This window comes from Neolamprologus brichardi, chromosome 1 (assembly GCF_056152115.1).
Source record: "Neolamprologus brichardi isolate AB-2024 chromosome 1, ASM5615211v1, whole genome shotgun sequence".
Lineage (NCBI taxonomy): Eukaryota > Metazoa > Chordata > Actinopteri > Cichliformes > Cichlidae > Neolamprologus > Neolamprologus brichardi.
In genome coordinates, this window is record NC_142104.1 from 14635803 (window position 1) to 14663765 (window position 27963).

The 27963-nt window shown below is 38.0% G+C and overlaps 1 protein-coding gene across 6 annotated transcripts; it reads right to left on the reverse strand.

The window, feature by feature from the left end:
• Positions 1-316: 316 nt before the first annotated feature.
• On the reverse strand, positions 317-27534 carry cnsta (consortin, connexin sorting protein a). 6 transcript variants are annotated; one of them, XR_015717108.1, is made up of 18 exons: positions 27399-27534; positions 23062-23148; positions 22516-22917; positions 19751-20469; positions 17077-17107; positions 15098-15184; positions 14258-14339; positions 13405-13426; positions 13108-13165; positions 11799-12355; positions 11122-11307; positions 9758-9911; positions 5845-9525; positions 3699-3839; positions 2418-2525; positions 1446-1568; positions 1032-1134; positions 317-815 (listed from the first exon to the last, which is right to left on the reverse strand). XR_015717108.1 is itself a non-coding variant. In XM_006779928.3 (13 exons), the coding sequence occupies exons 2-13, from the start codon at positions 23069-23071 to the stop codon at positions 9317-9319; spliced, it is 2526 nt and encodes an 841-aa protein (XP_006779991.2). In that variant the 5' UTR covers positions 23072-23148; positions 27399-27534; the 3' UTR covers positions 4523-9316. The 6 variants fall into 6 exon arrangements, 1 of the variants encoding a protein (XP_006779991.2); XR_015717091.1 differs by having other exon boundaries at positions 1446-1489; positions 13099-13165; XR_015717090.1 differs by having other exon boundaries at positions 13099-13165.
• Between the last annotated feature and the right edge of the window lie 429 nt (positions 27535-27963).

Sequence of the window (27963 nt, forward strand, 5' to 3'; positions counted from 1 at the left end):
TAAACATATATTTTCAGCAGATTAATGGTCACTTGCGTGATTTTTGCGTGGTTTGGATGATTGGCCATCTATATGGTAAAAGGCCTACCAGCTGCAGTGCTCTTGTTTTCAGAAGTTTAAAACAGATGAACTATTGTTCAGCAGCAAAGTCCTTTTGGAATAATAATATAATGTCTCTGGCACCAGATGTGGTTTTGCTCATTTTTGAATGTTAGTCTACTATTGTAAGTTGCCTCAAAATGAATCTTGGTAAACTAATATTTATGAATTTGTGTTTCTTCAAAATTTACACAAATTACTGTTTATGTATCATCACACAAATTTTTATTTATTTTATTTTATTTTTTACATTATCCCTATAAAGATACTGCCCACTGCCTAGTGAGGACATGTTAACATTTTCCTGATAGTTATTCAAATCAAATTTTCAAATAAACAGCATACTAATTACAGAATTTTAATTAAAAAGAAATACTAAATATATTACTTGAATTCAGTTCATGTACATGTCATATCAATTCAATTAAAACTTAAATAATTAAATAAAGAAATATGTCATACTACTTCACAAAGATTGTGATATCTCTGTAGTATCGCTGTACATCATTTACTAGATTCTTCACATTAACAGTCTTCTGTTTGATGTCAGTCTTCTAAACCATCCAATGAAATTACAACAGTAAAATACAAAGCAAAAGCCACTAAATCAAACAATAAGTTCTATGGGTGTTTGAAAAGATTCAGTATTGTCCAAAGGCAACGGGGTGCTGGATAACATTTCCTCTCCTTGGGCAGATTCCTCAGCACGAACCTCTCTGTAGCGCAAAACAACCACAAGAAACAAAATGTAAATGTATAAGCTTCACTCTGCAGATTTTGAACTTTAAATTTAAATATGAACTTTAAACTACCACCATAATATTTATTTCTGTTGACAGCTGATCCATTTCACTGTACGACACACTGAACCCCTGTACCAAACGACTCACAGACCGGCCCAAGAGTTGGGGACCGCTAATCTAGAACATCACCTTGTCAGGTCCATTTCTTCCCGTTCATGTCTGGACAGATGACAGACAAGTGCCACACCGATGCAGTCTCCGAAAAACATTCACCACAGTGTTGCAGTGGTCTCTGAAAGTTACCGTAGTATTATGTGTACTGCAGTTACAAAATGCATTATTCAAACTCTAAAATACTTTACATTATCCAAAATACTTTTGTGATGTCAGATTTAAATTACAAAACATAAATCTTACATAAAACAGTTTGTAATTATAAGGATAATTACATAATATATATTAGATATAATATAAAACAGTCAGTTGTGTTTTGTTTTAACTTTACCATATCATAATTTGATTGGTAGCAACTTTTACCACTACAGTGAGCCAATCACTCATAATTCTCAAAGCTGAGAACCAAGACCTCAAAGGTAATCTTACCTGGATGAGATGAGCACTGCAGTCAGTAGCGCAGGAGAAACCCCCTTAATGAGAACTATGGGGTTAGTTCTTGTGAACAGAAAATAGAGCGCTGGTAGAAAAATTCCTGCGTGGATTATGAGCCTAAAACACACAATTTAAAGTGAATACTTACAGTCCTGGGTTTCTGGTTAGTATTTATTGAGTTTGGGTTCTGGTTTTGATTTTGTTGATCTTGTGTTTCTAATGCTCCCAGCATCCCCGAGTGTTTCCATGTCTTAGCCTCACTCCGTCTTGACCCTCAGTGTCCCCCTGTCTCTGATATCCCACTCTGTGTTTGTTATTCATCTTGTGGTTATTTCCTGTCATACTGCGATGGGCTCTCTTCTCATTGTTTTTATTTTTACGCTATGTATCTGTCTTTAAGCCTGTTTCTCTGATTGTCTTCACCAATGTCTGAGAACTTTCAACTGTGGATTCCTCTTCTGGATTCCCAGCACACTATTTGGCTCAGTATCCAACTCAGCTTAAGTTTTCTCTGTTGGTAACTTCCCATTGACTGGACTCATGTTCCCTGGTTCAGTCCCCTGAAGTCCACCTCATCAGTCCAACAAGACTAACTTCTTGCCAATTACTGAAGTGTAAATAAAACCTTTGTATTATAGTCTGCAGAGTCTGTATACTCCATTTTGGCTCTGATTCAGCTGGCATTATACTGAATTCCAAGTTGCTCCTGATGCATTCATCAGAGTGTGAATGTGTGTAAATGTTAGATACAAAGCCCTTAGGTATAGAAAAAAGGGCTTGTATGAATGTGTGGATGAATTGGTGAATGAGGCTTGTAGCGTAAAGCACTTGAGTGCTCAAGCAGAACAGAAAAGTGTTATATAGGAACCAGCCCATATACCATTTACAAATTTTGGGATGAGGGTCAGAAATGCAGCTAAATTATAGGCCCGTATTCTGTTAATAAAGACAGATGAAAGAACTTACCCAAAAACAACTACAGCCATGAACTTTCCCAGTTTGTAGATGGTTTATCAATCATAAGCATCAACAACACGGCTAGCAGTCATGAACATCACTCCCACTGGCAAGTAACTGGAGAGGATAAAGGAAGGAAATTACTTACTAAACAGATATGATTTCTATTGCAGTAGTACTAAAAAAACAAAACAAAAAACAACTAGCTGATATGAAGTGAAATACAATAACCACTAAAAAAAAAACAACTAACTCTAAGGGTATTTATTCAGGCTAGGAGCGTGAGTGTCGCGATAAGTTGTGTGGCGGGCAGTGGCTGGACCCAAGTGCAGGACTCGGAGACAAAGCATTAACTTAAACGGCAGTTTTATTTGCTGGTAAGACAAACTTATTAGCTTGAAAGTCAAGATTTATTTTTTTATTCTTCAGCACAACCTGAACTCTCATAGGGAGCTTTCTTGTAATTTCTTTAACTCAAAGTAGTTTTCAGGAGTAGTTCTCCAGGCTTCTTGCTGGACATCACACAGGTCTTCTGTGGATGTTGGCGCCCGTTTATTCTGTTCTCTGTTCAGATGATCTCACACTGCCTCAATAATGTTGAGCTCTAGACTCTGGGGAGGCCAAGCCATGACAGACAGTTTTCCATTATGCGTTTTCCTATCGAGGTATGGTTTTACTGTACTGGCAGTGTGCTTGAGATCACATCATTAATTTTTATCAATTTTGACATCACTGGCTAAAAAGCAGCTGAAAACTGTGACAGAGCCTCCACCATGCTGCAGATACTGACTGTTGTACCTCTCTTCTGACCTCCTCCATACACATTGACACGATTTGAGACAAAAATATCAAATTTGAATTCATTCATTTCTCTTGCTTAAGAAAGGCAGCTTCTTGACATCCACCTTTCCGCTGAGACTTTAGAAACTAGATAGCTCAGCTGAAGGGCCAGGACTGTTTCTCATATATATGTATATATATATATGTATATGTGTGTGTGTGTGTGTGTGTGTGTTATACAGTGTTTGTGTGGCTGAGCAAACAAAAAAGCATTCCTCTGAAAATAGTACTGATCACTGGACTGAAAATGAGTGAAAAAGCCACCAATGTCCAAAGAAATCCTCCGAAAGCAGGGAGAACTACTGCTCAAGACCACTTTAAAATTACAAGCAAGTCTGGCTCCTTGGAAACTATATCTGAAAAATGAGATGTGGCTCAAGACGTCTGCAGAGCACTTTAGATATCCAGAATATATCAGTTAATTTGGTGATAAATGATCCACTATCTTACCTATTATCACAGAGGTCACAATAAGAGGAACAGTAATGAACTGAAGCATCTGCATGAGTATTTATCCTGGAAAGCCGAGGTAGTTTTTTTCTACCTCTGTAAGCGTGTCGACACTCCTGATGATCAAGCCAACAGCAAGTCCTGCGTGAAAGTAATACATAAACAGCTCATGAATGTTTTGAAAATGAGTGAGTGCAGGAATAATACAAAAGCCATGCAAAAACTTTAATATTTTTTTATGAAAGAGAAAAAAAGTTTATAATTTCATCTTATAAAAAAATCATATAGTGAAAAATGATCAAGGACATCTTTTTAAAAATGTCTTATTTGAAATTCTTCTTATTTACTTTGATTTAAAAAGAAAATGCGAATTTAAACACAACAAAACACTGACCAGTTAAAACAAAATATCACAATTTTATTTATTCTCAATAACAAAATAAACAACCTAATTTCTCAAACATGTACAGATGCCAAGATAAAGATTAATCATTAACAAATATTATTTTGCTTTTGGATTAGTGTTTAATAAGCTATTGTACCATTTCTTCTAAATATAATTCGTGCTTGGGCTTGTTTTCCCCTTTTTTTTCTCTTTCTCGCTCTCTGTCGTCTCTCAGGTAGAGAAGTGGGGCAGCCTTTTGGTTTGCCCACCCATTGGCAGGTTTTCCAGTCTTTTCTGCCAGATTGTTGCCTCTTCTGTGGCGGTAATCAGGCTCTCCATTAGAGGACATGGTGCCGGGGAACCAATGGGACCCAGTCAGGTTCAGCCTGAATTAGCCACATACGTTCTCGTGGGGGCCCACCACCTACAGGAGGAGCCATAGGGTTTTGTTGCTTTGTGGATTGAGCAGTGGTTGAAGTCAGATGCCCCCCCCCCCACTGGAGAGATTAAGTCTCCCAGCTGGATAGGAAATGGATTGGTGTCCATCCAAAAGAGCTGGAGGAGCTGGCTTTGGAGAGGAACCCAGACCTCAATGAGCAACAGAAAACAGATGGATAAGTGGACAGATGGGGGCAGGAGGACCATGAGAGAGGAGGCAGAAATCAGAGAAAGGGGAAAAATCTGAGAAAAACTGGAGAAAGTTGAATAGTGAAGCCAAAACAAGAGCCAAAAACGTAACAATACCATAGAATACAGAATATAAACCAAACACATTGCCAACATTTGTTTGTTTTTTTTATTACAAACATTTACTTCTTTACTGAAAAATGTACTAATGACTTATACATACTTATACATGACTTACATAATACAATTCATAATTGTTGGTTAAAAAGACACCTTGCAGGGGATGTGTGTTGTCATTTATCTGTTTCCTACATACTAGTTGAAGATGAATATTCTCCACTGAATTAACCTGCTGCTGATACACTCAACAGGAGGAGCAGATTATATGACACCGTCTATTCCACTGCTATAAAACTTTTTTAAAAGAATGAACCAGCCTTTGTTTTGTACATCTTGTTAGTGTTCAAGCTTTATTAACAAATTTTACTCTTATTTTCTCATTTGTATTTTTTTTTTAACCCATTTCTTCAACCTCCAATATTTTATTTAAGGTAAAGATGATTTTGCCTAGTAAACTGTAGTGTAGATCTGTTTTGGATTGTTATATTGTTGTTGTACTTCCGTGTATACTTCATAAATAAAGGAATAAAAAACATCCCACGTGTGTGGAGGATCTGTTCAGTGTCCGTGCCTGTTGATAATGTAAAGATCTGGGGTCACATAGATCAGGTCCAGTGGATGGTGCAGTTACACCCACAGTTATTTTATGGCTAACTCTCAGCACTGCTAGCAGTTACCGTAGTTTGTTATAAGAACCAGAAATAGCAGTGCTAGGAGGTCCAGCTAACACAGGGAGGCTTGATTCGCCCAGCAACCAAAGGTGTAGGCAGCAAAAATGCCTGTTTAGTTGTTGAGGTTACCTGTATAAACAATTTTCACCTTGTATTAGAAAATCGGTGTAATAAATTAATGTTGTTAAAGCACAAATATTAAAAATGACTTTGTGGTTGTTTTGTTAACTGTGTTCCCACAAGAAAGTGGGAACACAGTTCTGAAAGTCCTGATTAACTACCATATTGTTTTAAAGAAAGTTAGCTAGAGCATGTTAACAGTCTTAAATCAAGTGTAACTCACCGAGGACAACAGCCGCCAAACTCGCAAACATAAATTTGTTCTGGAAAACATAGTTGCAGCAGTTCCTCCAGTTTCTGCAAAAGTTTCTGACGTTAACCTCTTCCCGAGTTTCCTCCATTGTTGTTGAGCTCAACTAGCTAAAAGAAGGATTAGCAAACTATGAAAACGGTTGATCTAGTTTGTCCTTTAACGGCCGAAGAGCGTGATGCCTTTAGCTTTATGTTAATGTAGTTTTAAATAAGCAGTAAGTTGCATGAAAATAAGCAACTGGTGTGTGTGTGTGCATATTTTTAAAAAGAAAAAACCTTTTGGTTTGACTGGTGTCTCTATACATATTGCTTCTATGTGCAATTTGGGACCATAAAAACTTTAATGAATTTATAATAATGCTTTAAAATAAAATAAAAAAATTAACTATTGTTACAACATAGAGATAAACACTTATTGTTATTATTTGTTTAGTTATTTTATTGAAATGGAGAAACTTTCACCACATCTGGCACACTAGCATTTTGTTCTTCTCCTTAAAAAAGAAGCCAAAGATGGAAGCTCTCATAAAAACTCTTTTAAATGAATATAACATGTGGCCTAACAAGGAAGAGATGTTCTTGGTTTTTAAACAAAAACAAAAATCTGTGAGAATAAAATAAGAGACTCAAATGATCCATAAAAATGGTTTTAGTGGGACAAAATTCATGCACAGAACTGTGAAATTTCATTCATCTGTTTTATAAGATTTTTCTGCAAAACCAACAGGAGAAAAAAAAGACATGATTATTCATATCATGCTTACAGATGAAACATCTGTACCAATTGTTGCATCAAAAAGGTGATACTGACAGCAGCAGCACAAACTGCGGGGCAAAATAATAAAAACAGAAACAATCTTCGGCCTAGATGATGGTGTTCAGAAGCATTTGGGAATACATTTTTCTGTCGAATCAGGTAATCTGATGCAAGCTGACAACATGGAGGGGAAAAAAGATGCATTTGTTTCTCTTAGCCACTTACACATGAAATCCCTAATTTTATTTTAATTATAAATAATTAAACTCATCTGAAAGATTAAATAAGATGATTTCTGAGTGATCATCATCTGAACCAGCCAGATGACATGTGCAAATAAAAACAAGAGTGAGTCTGCTACCCCCTGTGTCCTGGAAAAATATCCCCATATCCTTAAAAATCAATGATCAGGGTTTTGTGAGTGACATAAAAGACAGAGAATATTGTTTTGTCTATTAGGGAATCATAGGTAAAGTAGGAATTGAATTGTCCGCCTTAAACAGAGATTTGCTTTCTTCACTTCCTGAAAAGATTTTAGGATATGTGGTTTTTCCAGGACTTTTATGGCATCCACTACTACAATAACCAAAAAGAAAAACAACCAATAAACAAAACACCAAACATTGCATGTACACATTGAAATAACAAGGCAAAATTGAGATTAAGGTGTAAAACTGATTTCAGTAAGACTAAAATGTGCTTTACAATGAGCAGAACATAAGAGTTAAAGCACTGGTGTGAGAATAAAGGGTTGGTTTCATTCACAAATTTCTCTCCATGTCAAACCAGGACTCAAAGTCATCAAATGAAATGGCAAAAATGTTATCTAGTGGACTATTATGGAAGACTGAGAGTAGTTAAGTTATTTTGGAAAATAGGAAAAAAAAAAACCTGAAAAAATAACAGAGCGTGATGCCCAGAATCCCTAAAAACACACAGACAGACAGTGCTTCATATGATCCCATCAAAACCAAGGCCTGAACAAATTACATACACTGAGCAATTATTGTTTTCCACATAATTATAAAAAGGTCTCCTTGTTTACTTAAATATTTCCACACCCACTTCGAGTGTTTTCTGTTCAAGTGGTCTGTGCAAATATTTAGTGGATATTTTGTTTTATTAAATCAACTCTGCATTTAGAACTGAGAGAATAATGCCTGTAGAAATATTGCAATATCTTTTAAAAAAAATTGTACCGATCTTATGTGCAACAAGTTAGATATTGATTCAACAATATGTACAGAGGCGCACTGTGTTTCTGTACATGTGCTACACAGTGACAGATCTGCCTCAGTTAAGTCCGTAAACTGATGTCTGCTCACTGTTAACCCGCTGTTGGTATTTACACAGACGAGGGTGGCAACAGGACAACCACATCAAATATGTACAGGGAGAAATAGAAAGCTGCACAGCTAACAAAGATGCAGGACTCAATCCATGAAGAAAAAAAAAAAAAAACCAACACCTTCAGGTTGTCAATTAAAATAACTTTAGCATATTTGATAAAGGCATTCAAAATTTCACCTCTAACTCCAAGTTACAGGTGCTTGAAAAACAGAGATAGGTTCAAATTTATTTGTTTTTTTTCCCCATCACTTTTAGCCCTCACAATTTCATTAGTAAAGGAGATATCTAGCATGAAGGCAAACATTTTGCTTACCCTTTATTTAAATTTAATTTAAATACACTAAAGTCATTGCAATAAAAAGGACATGTGAGGGGGGTCGGAGGGGGTCAGGAGGGTCATTTTTTTGGACTGATTTATGCTATTTTCCAAATAGAACATAGTTGATGTGACTGTTTCTCATTAGCAGCTCAGTTATGACAAATACCAAAATACCCCTTCCTCTCAGCATATTTTCTGACAATATTCAAATGCCTCACAGGTCTAACATTAACATCTATACATTCATTCAAAACTTTAAGACATAATTAAGACATAAAGATTTCATTCCAAGTAGGAGACCACAGAAAAAATTGTTCTTGTTAAAATTTAAAAAAAAGAAAGAAAGAAAGAATAAAAGCAACAGCAGTGGTTGCAATGTTATTAAAAATACCCACTGGGCCTCTTCCCATTTGTGCAGTGTGTCGAGGGCATCTATGTGCTCCCTAGTTAACAAACTGCACGTGTGTCTATGCAATATTTACATTTACATGTGTTACGTGTCTCAGGAAACTGATTTTGGGAGAGCAGTGTGAGCAAGTTTGTATCCAGTCATGGTTGATTATCTGTCAGTAATTTTTTTTAAATGGAAGTATTCTAGCTCTCTGCAATTTTATTTTTAGCTTGATAAATTAGTACATATTTAATTTGGAAAAGATTGTGAAGGGCTGCAGTTCAGTTATTTTTCTGTTCAGAAATAAAACTGACAACTTTATTTTGCAGTCTCACTCTGTCTGATCACCTTTTCAATCTAGTGTTTTAAAGAGACATTCGACCTATGACTGAGTGAACTCTGGATCTGTAGTCACAGAGCATTAAAAATGCAGTGGAGCAGGCTTAGAAACGCCAGCTGTATCTGATATAGATGTTCAGACAATAACAGTCACTTTCCGCAGATAAGTAACAGATAAATAGTGACTGCCTGGCACCATGACCACAAAAACATTGTTTTAGGAAGTAGCAGAGACTACATTGAACCTACAGTGACAAACACTAAGGTCAGTGGCTCCACATTTTCTGCTATGACCCAGGAGCAAACCAGTGTTGGATCTGAGCTATTCCACGCTGTATCTGGTTAATGTAGAAGTCTGCATTTCTGGAGAAGTCCTGACAGACCGAAGACTGGGCATCGCCCAAAGCACAGTAAAGGGCGGTGCCCCCCACACTGATAAAAACAGTAACCAGGCAAAGCAGGAAGAGAAGCAGGCAGGAGTCGCCACTGCCGACATCTACAGAGAAAGAGATACAGAGAGTTATAGAGATCAATACACAGGATTAAAGTGTGCTGGAAATTTGCTGCAATTCGTCAACTATTTTAAACACTCTCACAATGGACTGCCACAGCTGGTGTAATTTAACCTGTCCAGTATTAGAAATGCAGCCACTGCTCTCTTACACTATTTCTGTGTTTATAGAGCAATATGAAACTTTAACCGTCAACAATAAAAGACAAAAACATACCAGGCTCATAGTGGTCATCAGGAACTTTAAAGCGGACACGTCGTTTGGCAGTGGGTTTCTCAGGTCGAGGGTCTGAGCTAGAAGAAGCACTCACGTCGTCTAAGCAGACCTTTCGCTTCTTTAATATGGAGACAAGGCCAGAGGCGGGTGATACCTGAGAAACATAAGAACAACCAGAAATGTTAGCCTGGGTAGACACATCAATCAGTATAAGCACAACTTATATTTACATCATTAAATCTTTTCATACTCTCAGACTGAGTCTTACAGAGCGTGCACCACACCAGCCATGTCCACCAGGTGGCAGCACACCACACAATCAGCAGTGCTGAGTTTTGAACCTCTTTGTCAGTGCTTCCTTGTAACAGAAGTTATGCACATTAGAGCTTAGATGTTGCCAAATACAGTGCAAAAGCTGTTCAAATATAGATTACAGTGGCAAATTAATGTTCATCGAGCAGTTGTGCTTATCGATGAGGTAATAGTTATGTCATCCAAAAGGGTGTGGTTCATGTAGGTCAAATGTTACAATTCTGCCATGAATCATAAATGTCTCTTTTCATATCACTTCCACAGATAAGCAGTTTTTATTTTTATATGCATTATTTTTGGTGCTGGAACAAAAAGACGTATTAAATCAAACTAAAAAAAACATAAGGTGTTGCCCTCACTACTGCCTCTGTTTTTTTCTTGGTGGAGAGTAGTTAAATGTCAAACTGGGTTTCACATCAACAAAATAAATCCATCATGGATATCAGTAATGGTTAGGCAATGGCATTAGCTTTGTTTCAACATAGCAACATGCCTCTGATAATGGAGGGCCTGGAAGGGCAAACACAAACTGAGTCAATCCACACAGACGAGAATGTAAAATGTCCAGCAGAACAAAATCTGTTTACAGCCTGCTGTTTCCATCTAATTTAACCTTTAATAAGACTGAACACAGATGCATTTTTTAAATTCAGCCTTTAGGGAAAGGTTAAGTTGCTGATTTGAATGATAGGAATTACATGACAATAAATGCCTTTCTTTTCATCCTATTGGACTAACAGAGTGTCCAAGAATTATCCAATTTAAGTTAAATGCCAACATTACATTTGTATATTACATAACCCAATGTACAAAGGCATCTGTATGTGTGCAATGCATCTGTACATTCTATCAAACTAAACTTGCTAGCATTAACTGATGCTTATAACACGCCACACTGTTTTCCAAATTTGCTCAGCGCTGGTTTCATCAAATCAAGATTTCAAAAAGCAGGGGGTGATTTGATGGTCGCCATGTCCATCTTTAATATACAGTCCATGCAAAGTCACTGAAGACATAAGGAAATAGTGAATCTACTAACAACATGTACTCACCTCCTCTACAGTGATGAGTTTTGCCATTGCATCCAAAGAGGGAGCTTCTCTAATGATGTCAGCTTGGTCTAGATCATAGTCCTCCTCCTCTTCCACTTCCTTCATCTCTGCATGTGGTTCCAGCTGCTTCATGTGAGCCTCGTGAGGAAGGTTTACCTCGTGGTGCAGGGAGGCTTTAGTGCTCTCCTGCAGTAATAGGATACAGATAGAACTTAAATGTCAATATACAGTTATGAAGCTGTAATCCATTTTGTTGCTCTGCTCTCTGGTGTAACACACTCTGCTGTAACACTGACTGAGGCCTATGAAGGCAGTGAAAACTGTTCCATTTGCTTTTGTTTTTGAATACTATTGTCCCCATAAACAAAGACAAAGGAGGCTGCATTTGCTTTAAAACAGGTTTTCATGTTTGATCTTATTTTAGAAAATACAGAAACTGAATTGGCCAACACAAAGTACCAAAAGCAATGCAAACTTCATCAACGGAATAAAACAGGTACTGACTGGGCCTTTTAACAGTGCTACATTTTAGCAACCAAACAAGGAACTCCTAGATAATATTAATAACAGATACTGACTGAACTGTGTAGTTCCTTTAACTGTTTCTTTAAATATATGTAATAAAAATATGTTAAAGCTAAATGAAGTGAGTCTTAAGTAGCCAAAATCATATATACCTGCATCTCCACATGTAGCCTCTCCTGAGCTCGGGCATCCTGATACAGCTGTTGTATCTCCACCTCTGCCCCGCTGCACACAGTCTCTACTGGGAGAGTTTTCTGACTCACGGAGGACACCCCTTCCTTTTTCTTCTCTTCCCCTTCTTCCTCCTCTCCCTCATCTTCCATTTCCAAAGCGTCCGTTGCCTCTTCCACGTCACCCCCCTCTTCTTGCTCTTCTGCCTCTGTTTCCTGTGCTGGACCTAAATCTTGTCCCTGCTGCTCTGCAGGTTTGGACTGATCCAACTCTTCAGCTGTAGAGGGGTGCAGCCTGTTTCCTGAAATGGTGCATCCTGCCCCTCCTTCTGCCTCTCTTCCCTCTCTGTCGTTGCCTTGCTCATCAGTGAGCTGAGATCCATGGAAACCATTTCTCCCCTCTGACTCCATTGGTGGGTGTTCCCTGTCCTTGCCGGAGATCTCAGGGGAACTGAGACCATCAGTCAAATTAACGGAGGGCATGACTGAACAAGAGGTGTCTTCGGCTCTTTGCTCCATCCCTCCTTCAACCTGATGGTCTGCATCAGACAACACAGTTTTAACAGAAATGAATAAAACCAGGCATCAGTAACCTTAAAACCAACTTAAGACCAACCCAAAGCCTCTAATAAACTAATATAAATACTCTTAAATAAGAATAGACTTTAAGTGTATACTGAAGTGGAAGCTCCTTGTATCTGACTTTTTACCTTAGAGTAATTGTTTCTTCAACAAGAATTTAACAACAGCTACACTAAACAGATTTTCTTGATCTGATAACAACATTTATATCCTTGCATTGTATCTCCTGTTTGAGTGTGTCACAATCGCAACTATGTCCAGTTTCTCTCTCTTCAATAGGATGATGTCAATACTTTGGAAATGACGGTTTTTAAATTTATATTAATTCCTAGGACCTTTTGAAACACAGTAGAAGCAGAATAGAGATTTCTGCTTCTACAATTTAATCTGCTTTCAAAATGTTTGAGGAAGAAAGGAAATCCTAAAAATGGGAACACTTGTATGATAGAAACACTTGTATGTCTCACACACACACGCACACACACACACACACACTTTTTGAAATTCACACAGTAAAAAATTAAACTAGGCCAAACTTTACCCTAATGTCTTATTAGTAACATAACAATAAGTTAAGAATAATACTTTAAAGAGAATTTAAGGAGAGCCACTAGCAACATAACAGTGGTTATTCATATCATAGCTTAACACCAAACAGCATTCAAGTTAAATTATAACCATGCAGCTAATAGTCACTGACCTGACGTACATGAATGCAGAGCACCAACTTCTTCAAATTCAGCTCTCACAAAGTTCAGAGAAGCACACTATTTGAAACCGCATACACAAATTCTTATTAAAAAAATAATACACGTGTAATTTGTAACTTTATTTAACATTGTATTGTTGATCAATGTTACAAATTAAACACAGAACACGACAATGTGCGCCCTAAATACATAAAATGGATATTTCACTCATATCGCTCAGTCTGTGCAAAATACACATAACTTGCACATTCACTACCTGTCACTGACACACATACCAAAAAGTACAAATGTCTTACCTCAGCATCTCTACTCCTTGGTCTATTAAAAAAAAGGAGAGAAACAAAGATATACGGAGCACTGACGATTAGTTCTTGTTTTTAGTAAATGAAAACGCAAAATATGGATGACCCTTCTCTACTCTCAGTCTAATATTAGCCTGGACACATTTCCCTTGCTATTACAACGTGTGTTAGTAATACTGCATGTTCTTCTACGTGTGTGTGTGTGTGCATGTGTTAAGCAGAGTGAAACCCTAGCAGTGTGATGGCTCAAATGTCTGAAAGTGCAGCAGCAGCAGCAGACAGGGGCCATATGTTTTATCTATCACTGCAGTGCACATCACACACTAACATATTCATGCTTATAGTGATTCAAGCAGACACGTACATACACAGTCATATAATGTAAAAGGCTGTGTGTCCTGCAAGCATTCTACTCTGAGTAAAAAAGGAAACAGGAGGGAGTTTCATTTCTCTGGTGAGGGACACTTGCATGAGCCAATAGCACTGCAGGACATATTTTACACAGTCCTCCGCTAATAAAAAAGAACTCAAACAAAACACACACTCATTATCACAGAGGCGCAGATGATAATAATGTCTGCGCCTCTGATTTGGAATTTGATTTGGAATCAACTGATAATTGTATTGTCAATTGTACTGTGTGTACTGGCTGTGTTGTTATTGAGTTTTTGTGACATCATTGCATCGTCTAGACTTAGCTGGCTAAATCAATCGGGGCTGATGTAGTTGTTACATGCTAGGAAAGACATTAGAAAAGCAAATTCATTGCTTTTCAGAACACCTAGTTTAGATGACATCAAAGACGAAGCTAAAAATACAAATATCATGAAAAGAAGTGCATACTGACCGATTGTGTGTCTGGCAAATGTGTTTAAGACTGTCCAGATGTTGAGCTGCCAGGTCAGAGGGCGTTGTTTTAAACTGACTCTCTAAGATGGAAGAACACACAGAGATAGAGTTAGTACCAGCGTGTTACTAGCAATATATGCTACGTAAGAAAACAAATAAAAACGGGCTTATAACTCTAAATGTGACTTGATATTATGGCGACTGAATCTATATTAAATATGTATTACTGTATATGACTGAAGTTTCCTGAATTCCATGACAGTACAGACAATGCTCCTGCTCAGCTCAACCAGGACACATGTGTGCCTACTCTTCAGTGTTTAGGTTGAGGGCAACTGGACTTTTTTTTAATGTTCATGAAGATGTTTTGCTTCCCTTTCAAGAACCTTCTTCACTTCTGTACAATCCACCATATTGTATTAAATATGCAGATAAGTATACTTATACGTTAGAAAAGCTAAGTCTTTCAAAAAGTTTAAAAACTAGATTTAAATTTAAAAAGACGCCAATTTAAATTACAGCTCTCTTCCCATTTTTTTTTAGATGAGTCTGCCTAAAGCACTGTTCAGAGGCATTACCAACATGGCTCCTGAGTGGCAAGACCTGTTCTTATAAGGGCTTTAAATCATACTGTGAGGCTGTTTTAAGCATGCGTGTTGATGCATGCAGTGACAAACACAATATTCAGTAATACAGCAACCATGGATGTCTCCATGTTCATTTTTAAATATTATGAGCACTACTTTATCACAGCTTCTTCCCTGATGCTTAGGATTGAAGAAAGTCTTTATTACTAGCATGACCCTACAGGTCAACAGGTGTGTGCGTTGTGTGTTACCCCACTGCTGCTGAAGTGCATTCAGGTTATCCAATACTCTCTGGTGATAGTCTCTCTCTAGCTGGATGCACCATAACGCCCGCTGGTCTGAACACCATAGGTTAAGAAATGTAAAAAATAAGTAAATCAAAATGGCACACATGCACATCATCACTCCACACTGGGAACGCTGAAAATTGCAGTAACTTTTAAACTCTTGTGGCTATCTGTTTGAAAACCATTAGAGTTGACAAAAGGGTATTTCTGGAAAAAAAAAAAAAGGACGACAGAGACAGAGAGAGGAGGAAGGAGAGGAAGGCCACGAGAGACAGAGGGGAACGCAGTGCACGATTCTGTCTCATGTTTATGGATATGAGCAGCGAAAACACAATCCTTCTTTGACGTGGCTCAATGCTTTCTCTCTCTTTCTAACTACCCCTCTATACATGCATGACATAGCTAAGCTGGCTTCCCTACTCTTTGACTTTTTCTGGTTTTCCCTCCCACTGTGTATCTTTCATCAGATTAAACCTCCAGTTCTTTCTCAGTCATGCTCTTCTGCCTTACATCTTCCTCTTACTGTTTTACACTCAATCGTCATTGACTCCAAGTGCATTTTTGAGTTTTCTGTCGGTGAAGTATTCACTGTGTATATGTGCTATATGGAACTTATACAGTCCACGTCTTGAAAAACAGGCCAACTGTCTGCACAATGAACCACTACAATAATAAGCAACCATAATGAGCATTTTCAATGAGTAAACAAAAAAAAAGACAAGAAAATGAAGAAAACATAATTATAAAATACAGACTTGGCACTCAAACAATCCTGAAATTAAACTGTAGTAATAGTAGAAGTTCCACTGCTGCAAAATTGAAAAAATGAAGCGCCTTGAGGCGACTTTTGTTGTGATTTGGCGCTATATAAATAAAATTGAATTGAAATTGAATTGAATTGAATTGAAAATTAGCAAAAAAAAATTTAAGTGGTTTTTAATCAGGTTTGAATGATTCTGAATTCTGAATATGCTGTTTTATATCACAGCCACCATTGAAATTAAAGTCATTTCACAAATGCTTCAATAACTAGAAAAAAGCGTAAAAATGGCTGACACGTGGCGAAACTTGCTTCTTTCTTCTTCTTTTTTTTTAACTAAAAGTGTTCTTCTTATCCCTCAAAAATTTTATGGCGTCATGCACTAGCGTAAAAATGATCAGCCAATTAGAAAACTTACAATGCTATAGTTTTTCTAACTCTATAGTATGTTTGTGCTTAGAAACTTGGATGCAGCACATTGACAAATAGAGCCTGGTCAGTGCTCTGTATACGGTTTATTTGAAGAGGCACAAATACACAGCAATGGTAGCCCAGATGACAAGTTTTGTGGAGTTGGGAGGCTGGTAGAGATGCTATAACTTCATGAGTGGGAAATTTGACCCGAGTGGATGTTCCCATTGAAAATTATGACTCAGAATTTGGGATTTCCCACTTCAAATATGTGAGCTGCATGTGCAGCAGTAAAAAATAAAAAATATATTACTAAATGAAAGACTGAAAGATGGTGAAAGACTTCCCATTTATTCATAAATAACTTGTAAAAACAATGCAAAAATGGAAACTAGTAAAAACTCATCTGTCCTTCTCTGAAAAGTATACTCTTCCAGCATTACATTACATTTTTCTTGTCATGTCATGAAAGGTGACTGAAGTTTAAAATTTGGAGCTAATCTTTCTTTGTGTTTATCTACCTCGTAAACCTTGAGGCTTTCTTTGAAAGCCAGCTCAGATTTAAGCACGATTTCACTCTGATTCCTCCACACTTCCTCTTTTCATTTTTGCCTCATTTAATCTGTCTCTTCCTTCCTTCTTACTGTTGAGTCACATCTGCCCGGACAAGCAGGCAAGAAGCACACAGGAGAAAAGTGTGAGAAACGTTTTGCACAAGTCAAAATAAAAGCTTGGCCACCCCATCAACACACCAACAGGACCACAAGGATACAATCTCCGTGAAGGACAAAGGCCTCAGCAATCTGTAGAGAGAGAGATTACAGCTTTTAATAAAGTGCATGTGTGCTTTCAACTCATCAGTCACAGAAGCCATCAAGGAAACAGGTTAAATTGGGGTTTAAAACCAGACTGAAACTAATCCTCACGTAGAGGGATTCCTCAACATGACACAAGTGTCAAAGATTTCCTTATAGAAAACTAGAAAAAAATTATACAAATATGTAATTTAGAAACACAATACAGTACAGAAGAAGCTGTCCTTCTACTGCAGCAATAAATTCTATAATCATTAACCATGCCAATGAAGAAAAACATATAATCTGCTCTTTGTGACACACAACAAAGTAAGCTGTTAGGTCAGACACACAAGTGAGCGAAAATGAGAGAGAAAAGAAAAACAGCAAGGGAGAAAAAACGAGAGACCATGGTCGACACTCTACCTCTTTTCAGTGTCTCTTGTTCAGCTGATAACAGAACAGGAGAAGTGTGTAAGAGAAAGAGAGAGCGCGAGAGGAGGAGGAGGAAAGGAGGGCACAAAAAGCTCTCGCATTTCTAATGAAGTGCGGGGTGGTGACAACTCAGTGACCTTTTCTAGGTAACTGTGCCGGGATGGTTTAGATACAAGAGGAGTTTAAAGCTGTTTCCAGTCTCTTCTGCAAATAACCATCTGCTGCACTAAAAATACAGATCAATTTAAAATGGATTTATTTGTCCCCACACCAATTATGACTAATATATAACATATTCACTGACATAAATAAATAAAATATACTTCTCCATAAGTTTTCATTGTTCTACTTTGTGACCAAACAAAGAGCGTTTAAAGATTATACATATACTGGACTGTCTAGAAATTACTCCAAGAATGTTTCTCTGTGGTTAACACACACACACAGCCATCTTTAGACTTTGAACCTCATTTTTTCCCCCTCATTGCTCGCTGCTTTCCTTTTCTGTTTGTTGTCCTACAATTCATATTTATGCTAATGACGCTAGTTTCAAAGCTGGCAGTCATTCATGACCCCAGCCTTTCTCTCCCTCCCTCATTTTTACACCACCAATGATGTAAATCCTCCACTACAGAGGCATGTTTGCTATGCCATTTTTCCATCTGTCCCTCCCCAACAAAGCCAGAGTATGTTCCCCTTTAGTAATTCTGTTGATCTGTCAGCAGGGCAACACAAAAACCAATAAAGTGGCGCATGACCATTGTGGCAACACCAGATATTGCTCTTTAGAATTATGGGATAGGGTAAAGGACTTAATGGAGTACTGCACTCTTCAAGCACCCTTTCAGTTTGCCAATCCAGTTTTATCCTAATCAGCAGCTAAAACTTTGAGTGGCTTTATAGTTTATAAATTGAACAAAGACAAATTTAAGATGTTTAAAATAGTAACTTCTATAATCATTTTCCCAGTGGGTGTTATTTTTGTAATGTAGACAAAAGGTGTGTGCTCATGAATGAAGTGACATTAAGTGTGAGCACGCCCATGAAAAGCCTAAGAACTTTTCCAAAGCAAGTCCAAAGGGGTAGCGATGCCCTGATTGACCAACAAATGACCTGAATTTGCAGATTCTGAGCATTCTCAGACCTGACTGCTGATCGGCCAGTCAGCCTCACATGACAATGACATGCTAGTCCCTTTCATTTATGTGTGATTGCCGTGTACACACTCACAGTCATCTACTAACATGTTGTGGAAGCTCTTCACTGTAAGCGAAGACACAAAGTTCACCAAACTAAGGTGTAGGGCGACCACCACAATAACGTTCGTACCAACAAACCTAATCAGGCTAAAGTGGCTATCAAAGGAAAGCGATCCCAAGCTCAGAAACAGCCACAAGCCAGCAGCCTCAGTACGGCTAATAAATCAAAGGAGTAGTGATAAAAATGACAAAAACCGAGTTTATAACTTCACCAGATGCTCCAATATCTGGAGAAGTAAGAAATATATGGGTGATGTAAGTAGCTGATATTTGTTTTGCTATATAAATCGGTTGCACCTGCTTTCGTTTGTTTTGTTCGTAGGAAGCAAAACAAATGGTCCCCACTTACTCACTGTGAATGGTTTTGACCTTTACCTGATCCATTCGTACACGGGCGCGATCACTCTCAAACTTTGGACTATGTAACTAGCAGGGTAAAGGCCACTTAATGTTTGATCCACCTGCTTCTTCACTGCAACTGCAAAGAAGTGATGTCTAAAAAAGTTTGAGGCTCCAGTGAATGTGTGAACGCAGATGTAGACACCTGTTTGCCTGGAAGTAAAAATAGGCTGGGCGTGCCCTTTAGAGATATTTAATAATCAAACTGACAGAAATATTCAAACATTCACACACCCCAGGAGCCGCATGTTCAATCATGCAGGTCTGTACGGAGCATCTATGAAGATAGAAACACTCAGGATTTGTGTGTTTATCTACTGTCCATGAAGCTTTTTAGTGTACTTATATGCATACCTGAATTTTAGTTTGTGTTACTGAAGACACAGCTGCTTTAGGGTACAAAGTGCCACTGCAATTATGAGGTTGAGTGATTTATTAACAACTGTGAGAGCAAAAGTTTAGAGAGACTCGAATGAGAGAAAGCAACAAAGTATTTAAGAGCACTGAGTTCAAATGAGACACAATCAGTGATGGTAAGTGGCAGTAGTGTTTGCAGTACCTGGTGAAGGGACTGTGGAAGGTGGCTGTCATCTCCTCTTTGTGCCAGCTGCTCAAGGGACTCCAACAGAGCACAGCCTGGAATAGATCCTGAGGCACAGGCGGGAACTGAGAAACAAGTGGTGACTGGAGTGGAGGTAATGTATTCCTGATTTGATAATGAAGGTCCTGTGATGGAGGTGGAGTCTGTTCCAGTAGTTGTAATCCCCATGGTGAAGTTGAGGGGCTCTTGGGATGCACTCACAGCGGATGAGGCAGTGGAAGTGTTAAACTTTGCTAACTCAGTTAACGTAAATGTCTCTGTAGCTGAGGTGTTATATCCTGCATGTGAACCGGTAGACCCTCTAGCACCTTTTGGCCCACAGTTTAAGGCAGGCTCCGTGGATGAGGTAAGTTGTTCTGTAGTGAAGTTTGTATTTTTTGCTATTCTTTTAGTAGTTTCTGTGACACATGTAGGCTCAGTGCCTGAGGTTAATATTTGCGATGTACAATCCATCGGCCCCGTACTGAAAGCAGATCCATGTGTGCAGGTGATAGACGCCATGGAGTAGGCACCTGATCCAGTTTTTGACATACGAGTGTCCATTTCAGCATCATTCTGGATCAATTCCACTGAACTGATGGGATATACGGTTTCTGGACTGCCCGCTGGAATGACTGGGGATGTAGGCTCTGGACTGGTTCCAGGACTAAAAGGATAAGGATTCTCCAACAGGCTCCCTGTGGATGTAAATAAAGACATTAGCAAACAGGAAGAAAGATAAGAGGAAAACAGACAATTACTGAGGAACTGCAAATATGCCAGTGTGTAAAAAAATTTAAAATCAACACGTTCCTCCAGAGAAGCAAACTGATTATGAATATATAACCACAGTCATATTTTAATCACTTCAGAAGACATTAAGTTCCTTGAGACTTCTTCCCTAATCCAAATCTTAATTCTAACTCTAAAGACAACCATATTATCTTATTAACTGAGTCTTCATCTTAAAATTGAATGACTGACATTATAGGAACTGTTATATCCTTACAAAGCAACTATGTAAACAGACTGTTTCCCTACAATTTACATAATACAAATACATTATGGCAATATATTATCCCTGTTATTATTCCATCAGTGCATGAACACACCCACCCACACACACACACACACACACAGTTGTAGATAAGTCAATGCTGGCTGCTAACAGGCTTTAAGGCTTACAACCAATAAACACACAAATGTAAATATGGGAACTGTGCTAAGCTCACAGTTTTGCAGTGGCTTGCCGACACAGCTGTTTGTGTGTTTGCAGCATGTGTGTGTACGCCAATGCAGGAGAGAACAGGAGTGAACTTGTGAGCTATCAACTGGTTTTACTCTGTTTTGACACAGACAGTGGCAGAAACTTTAAGTGTGCTTATGCCTTACTCTCTGTTCGGAAGAGGATCATCTATTCTCTAATGTTTAGGCCAAGGCACTGTCAACTACACTTCATAGTCTGTTTTTCTGAGCCACTTTAAGGTCGTCTTCCATTTGATATGCTTGTTTTTTTGTTTGCTTGTTTTTTACTTATTTCCTTTTGTTTAATGTGAGCCATTTGATTTATTTCACTTTACCTTATTCTACTACACTTTTCACACCAGTTTTGTATTTTATTTAATATTTTTACTTTTACTTGCCTTTAATTTTTCTATTTAATTGAACTCTTGTTGTGTAGCATTACCCTTATTGCCATGTTTTATTTTATATATTATACTATTTTTTAACATTATTTATTTTATCTATTCTATTGTATTTAAGCAATTTTGGGATTCAATATTTTGGCTTCTACTTCTTTTGTCTTTCTCTTAACTTATTCCTCTACTCAGATACCCTCCTCGCTCTACATGCAGCCGCCCTCAATTAGATTTGTTCAGGTTCTCTATCTTGAGTCACTTTTTCTAGTTACATGATCGATGACATCATCACCCCCAGACAGACTGACCTCAATCCAATATGCTGACCACTTAATGCATTACACAAAAGGCATTTAAACAGTAAGCCTGATCCTGAGCAGAACGCTGGATTCTTCTTGAATTGTTACGCAGTAATACTTCAGACACAGCCTCTACACATTAATATTACTGAGTGTTTAGTTAGCATTTGTGAAGAAGTGTTGCACACTTAGCATTTACATGCTGAGACTGTAGGCAGGAAAACATTTAACAAACTAGATTACACTTCTAATTAAATAACTACTTTTTATAATACTTAATTTGCGTGTCACACTGTAAACTGGATTTTTTTTTTTTAATCAATTACGTGCATAACTTTAAAAAAAAAGACATCCCTGGATTGTTAACATGTTAGAATTTCTGTATTTTTTTCATTATTTGTTAAGTAGCTACTTTAAACAAACTGAAGGATATACTAGTGGCTGTGATTTGACCTTTTGGGAGTAGACATTGACTTATATTAGTGTGGCCAGGTTTTAAAGTTTAATAATAATTTTTAACAGTAAATAGAAAAAAAATTCTGTAAAAATAGACTAATGACAGCAAAATCAAAATATAAATAAAATGTATCCTCTTTGTTCTGATTTTTCATTTAGTCACTCCCTCTGCCTACAGTTTTGCTTCCAGCAGCAACATGCTGCGTTACCATTTTTACTTGAGTGATGCCTCCACTGTGATGAATCCTGTTTAGACCTGAAGTGCCTTCCTGGTGAAGGCTGAGGACACTGTTCTCAGGAACAGAAATACGATTCTGTGATTATGTGTGCAGCTCATTGGGTTTCCTACCAGTTTCTGAATATGAAGAGTCTGTCATGGGAGTGTCTGGAGACTGGCAGCGATTTAAACAGCTTGACTCCGCCGATTCCTCCTCGTCATCGTCTTCCTTCATCGCTTCATCAATATCATCTTCCTCTTCCTTCTCTTGGTTTCTTCCTATGCATCCCTCCTTTCCCAGTCCTATTTCCTCTTCCTTCCCATTGTTGTTAAGAGCGATTCTTTGGATGGAACCACATCTTCCCTCATCCCCATTTTGTGAAGAAGAGACACTTTGAGTTTGCGTGAGCGTGTTTGTCTCATTGAGGTTTCGGGTTTGAGCAGCGAGGGCTTCAGAGTTGGGTAGGTTATCACAGAGGTCCACCCCGCCCCCCTGAATCTGTGACATTGCTCCACCCTCCCTCTCAAACTGATCTAAGAGGATAAAGATAAATCAAAAATCAGCTGAAATTCTTACACAAAACAACTGAATTCTGCACAGTATTAACCTCTACACTGGTTCATTGCATCCAATTTGTTGAAATTGTTGGACAAGAAAAAAAATTTAACATTCATCACCATGATCCATTGAGCTCCACCCAAACAATGCTTGACCTTTGAGTTTGAGGGCCAGTGCCACCTTTTGGAACAAGCCCTTCTTCAAGCCTGCAGAGATAAGGGAGACAAGACAGAGAATAGGCATAAAGTTAAAGAAGCAGAGACCATGTTAAACTCCACTGACAGTGAAAGCGAGGAACAGCAAAGGGATAGACACAAACAAGTTTGTCATCATTCCCAAAGATTCAAACAAGCCATACGGCTTAAACAGGAATGCGTCAGATGCAACACTCCTGTGTACACCTTGTACGGTGGTAGATTAGATGCGTACAAACAAATACACTCATTTACATAGCGATTACACGATATGAGTTGGAAGACTGTTCCCTTTAAGAGACAAAAACCTGACAAAAAAAAGCTGAAAACTTAAATAGAGAATTAAAAATGTATCCTGCCACTGGGTGGCTTGAACTCAAGCTCTCTTCCAGGGCCCGCTTCTCGTCCTGCTGAGGTAACAGACTTCATGTATCACTGGGTTTATAATGCTGACACCAGGAGCAGACTTAGGGTGCCTGTTAACAGCCTGACAAATTATTTTTGCCATGCAACAGATGAACGAAGACCTGGATAAATGGAGCTTAAAGCTGTTGTTTATATATATTTTTTTCAAATGAATTAATGAAAAAGCTGGTAATACTAATTTGTGTTTGTAGAGAAGACGCATTGCTGTCCATTCACAATATGACATAATTTGGTCATTAAGACATCCAAACACATACAGCTGCATTTAATTCCTTCATTACAATAATCTGATCTACACCGCACACTTTGTAAGACACAGCCTCTAGGTCTCTATGTGGAAACTACAAATTTGTTTGTCTATGGTTCATTTATTGCCCTTGTGCTGTGACCAGTTTTGATCCACAACACGACATCTGGGTTTCAGCTATGAGAAAACTCTAGAAAGAAAAAATGCCCAACTAGGGATTTAAATGCTAAATTATTAGGATTAAGGTGTAAAAATCTCACAATCTGACAGTTCTTCAAATACCAATTAAAATTGGACAACAACTGAGACACCAAGCGCAGACTAGAAAAAGAGAATAGAAAAGACACAATAACATTTACACAAGAGCCGGAACAAATGGAATAAAGGATAAATATCCCAATCCCATAACATATATAAGGTCTATATGAGGCAAATCAAGCTGCAGAGAAATCCAAAGAATAGTAACACTACAAATGGCCCAAAAGAATGACCCCTTTCTGACAGCGTTTTACAGATTTCTGGTTTACTGTTGTATGCACTTCTGAATCGATGTACAGTGGCAGGCGACTTAGTTTTACTAGCTTATGCATGTTTAGACTGGAACTAGACAAACAGGCATGTGTGACTCGTATATTTGTTGTTACTTTGCCATGTTTTGACCACAAATAACAGTATTGTCTGCAAACAAAACAGCCACTAATACTTGTTTTGTACCCTTCCTGTTTGGTACGTGTTTCAACAACAAGCTCAATACAACCAATCTCTGGATATTACCTATACTCTCTAATGTCAACATAAAAGGTCAGCATTCAAATACTGTGAGAAAACAATTCACACAGAGCAAAAGTACTGATAAATTGACATTATTAGATGATCTAGAATCAGGAAGTGTGAATAAGGAGCAAAAACTGACTATGAGAGAAAAAGTCTGACTAGCAAAAAGAAATTTTCAGCAAATTTTCTTATTGTTTTTATATGAGAAAAAAAATGGCTCCCCTTAAGGCATTACTGGATGGGCAGCAACTTTGCCTCTGGTCACCAACCAACATTTTTCACCATTTTTTGACTCAGCAGAAAGATAAAATCTCAAACCTCAACAAAATGGCTAATAAAAGCCTATCTCAGTGGAATAAGGCTGTCCTGGTTTCCTGCAGCACTAATTATTCTTCCTGTAATTCTGCATTACTCTGGCAAAGACCAAACATTTAGAGAGTTAAAAGGGAATGCGTGGATAGACACACCAAACATAACTCTGATTCCCTGCTTCCATGAAATTCCTCATGGACGTGTGTGTAAAATATGGTAACAAAGAAGAAGCACAAGTGAACCAATCAGCACAGCGATGTGCTTTCTACAGATAGAGGTGAAATCCTATGGGATGCTGCACCACCTTGTCTTTATGTTGCATCAGCTCTGTATATTTAATCAAGAAAAGAAACCTTCTGTATGGGAAACAAAGTGTGCTTTAATATCTCTAAAAATAATAAAACTCCTTAAAATCACACTGAGACACAAACATCGCTGTTACATAATTGTTGAAAGCTCTGAATGTCCCTTTGGTATACAGCGTTAATGCCCATGTACGGTCTTAATGTTTTCATGCTTCAAACAAACATCTGAGACATTAAAAGATAAAACAATCACCAGCCTAGAGAGAAACATGGATAGCTGATGATGTTAAAAAAAACAAGAGTTGCCTTTTTTTAATCACTATCTGTTAATGCACCTCTCCCACTGAGTCATTTAGCCATAAAACCATCCATCCTCTCCTCCTTTGTTTGGACCTTACTCCACAGGGGGACCATGAATTATGAAAGACAAACGGAAAAGGGAATTCAGCCAAAAGGACAAACACAAAGGTGTAAGAAGACACAGACCCTGTCCTGTGAAAGGACCACTGCAAAGACATGAGACCTGCAGCAGTGATAGAGACAGGGGAGGCAGATAGCCAATTATGTTGACCTATAGGTTTTGTATACAATGTAGCTAAATGCATCTAGTCACCAAAAGTTGGGGATTAGTGCTGGCCAGTTTTCCAGTTCAGGGCAGCAGTCTCTTTGAACTGCGACTGAAACACTTTAGGGACCAGCCCAGGCCACTGGATAGATTTGCAATGGAATTGTAATAATTTCGTTTCGTTCATTGGTTACCTGTTGGTTAATAATTTTAGAACAGACTTTAAGGCTTTTTTTAAGAAGGCCCGCTCTGAGCTTGTACAGAAGTATATTTCAGATCTTCTGACACTACACACCCCTCATCATAACCTCCATTCTGGCCATCCCACAATTTCGGCTGAGATCAACAAGGGTAATCGAGATTTTTCTGTTTGAACAACTATTCTTTAGAAGAACCTCACTGTCATCTTTTAAATTGCTCTAAATGACATCTTTTTATAAACAAGCTTTTTCCACTATGAGTTTTTCATTTCTTCATTATTCATTTATTTGCTTTTAAACCTACTTGCTTTTTACCTATTATTCATTTCCAATTGCATCTATTTCCCCTTTAGGTTTGTGCAGCACGTTTCCCTTTTATCTTTTCTTAAGTGTTTTATTTGTCGTTTGTTTCCTAGCTTGTCCTGTAAACCTTTTTATTTTTGAAAGTGCTAAATAAAGACAATATGCTTATCAAGATGCAATTATTACTTAGTATTACTTCTAAATAGAAAGTTAAAAGTATTTCCAGTTTTTTATGAATTGTTTGAAATATAAACAGCACAATAAAATAGTTCAAAATACAAAACTCTACATGTGAGTGTTTTGTTCCTTTTTTATTTTTTAGATAAACTTTGGTCTGCAATGCATTTACTTTTTAAAGGTATCGCATCCTATTGATCATTAGTTCGTTTGTTTGTTTTTTAATATATGTTTTTCATCGGATTACATGGGGAAAAAGCAGGTCTGGGTCGCCTTAGCGATGTGTATATGTATATATGTGGCCCTATAGGTGAAAATGAGTTGGACGAGCCAGCTTTAACCAATTTGTTGTTAGCAGCTAACCTAATTAAACCTAGCTCGACAAGTTGGTTAATATTATACCCCCAGATATTTAAGCTAATGTTATCCAGGTAAGACAGAAAATAACGTGGAGCACATGCCAGCAGACAGGAACAGTCACTTCCCGTTTTGACGCGGACTTCGTAAAAATGAGCTGATTAGCAATTGTAAGTTGGTTAATTAACCGAATATTAGATGGGTTCGATGACAGGCTAGCACACGTTAAATGTAAATTAGCTCGGTGGCAATGGTTACACTTGATTTGACGTTAACGTTACGCTTCATTGCGGGCTAGTGCCGCTTCGCCAAACTGCTCGAAAATGGGAACAGCTTATAACCAACTGTTTGTGTTAGACCCACAGACTGTTAATATGCAGTAACTAGTTAGACCCGTTTGCTATCGATACTTGATGCTGAGGTGACAGATTGGTTTTCGTACATGTTGCTATTAAGCTAACGTCAGCTAGCGCAAGCAGAGTACATTAGATCACCTTTGAAACGCACACATACGTTTACGTTACATAAAGGAGCTAGCTTGTAAATCAGCTTACATTAGAAACAGCGACGGCACAGAAGAGAGACATAACACTTACGGCTGAAAAGGGTGGCCGAACGATAAAAACTAACATCTGACACCTTGTCGGAGATGTAGTGAAGACTGTGTCACCCACAGGCAGCAGCAGCCAGGGGTCGTTGCTAACGCTGTCATCGTCGGGCCTGTGCTGCATTGTCGCCATCTCGTGTCTTTTCACTGTTAGCACAGACAGCACAGTTCTATCCACTATCTTCTGCTCTTGTTTTCATCCACAGCTACCAGACTGCATCGAACTGTAGACTCGGTAATAAAATCAAATCTCTTGTACCTCGTCCTACACAATGAGAAAAATCCCCCCTCCCTTTTTTGGTCTCAAAAAGCTTAAAATGTTATCTGAAATAGCAGCTAACATTTTATGTTATTGTGATAGACGAAAAAGTATGTGCACAAAGACTGACGCTTTTTGCCATTTAAAAAAAAAAAAAATTAGCTTCAATAATGCTCATCAGTTGGAAAAAAAAAAATACTGTAAAATTATTTATTTCATAATTGTTTTGTTTTTTTTGCTACAGATGTATTACATAAAACCAGACACTTGTATGAGGTATTAGCACATTATTGTA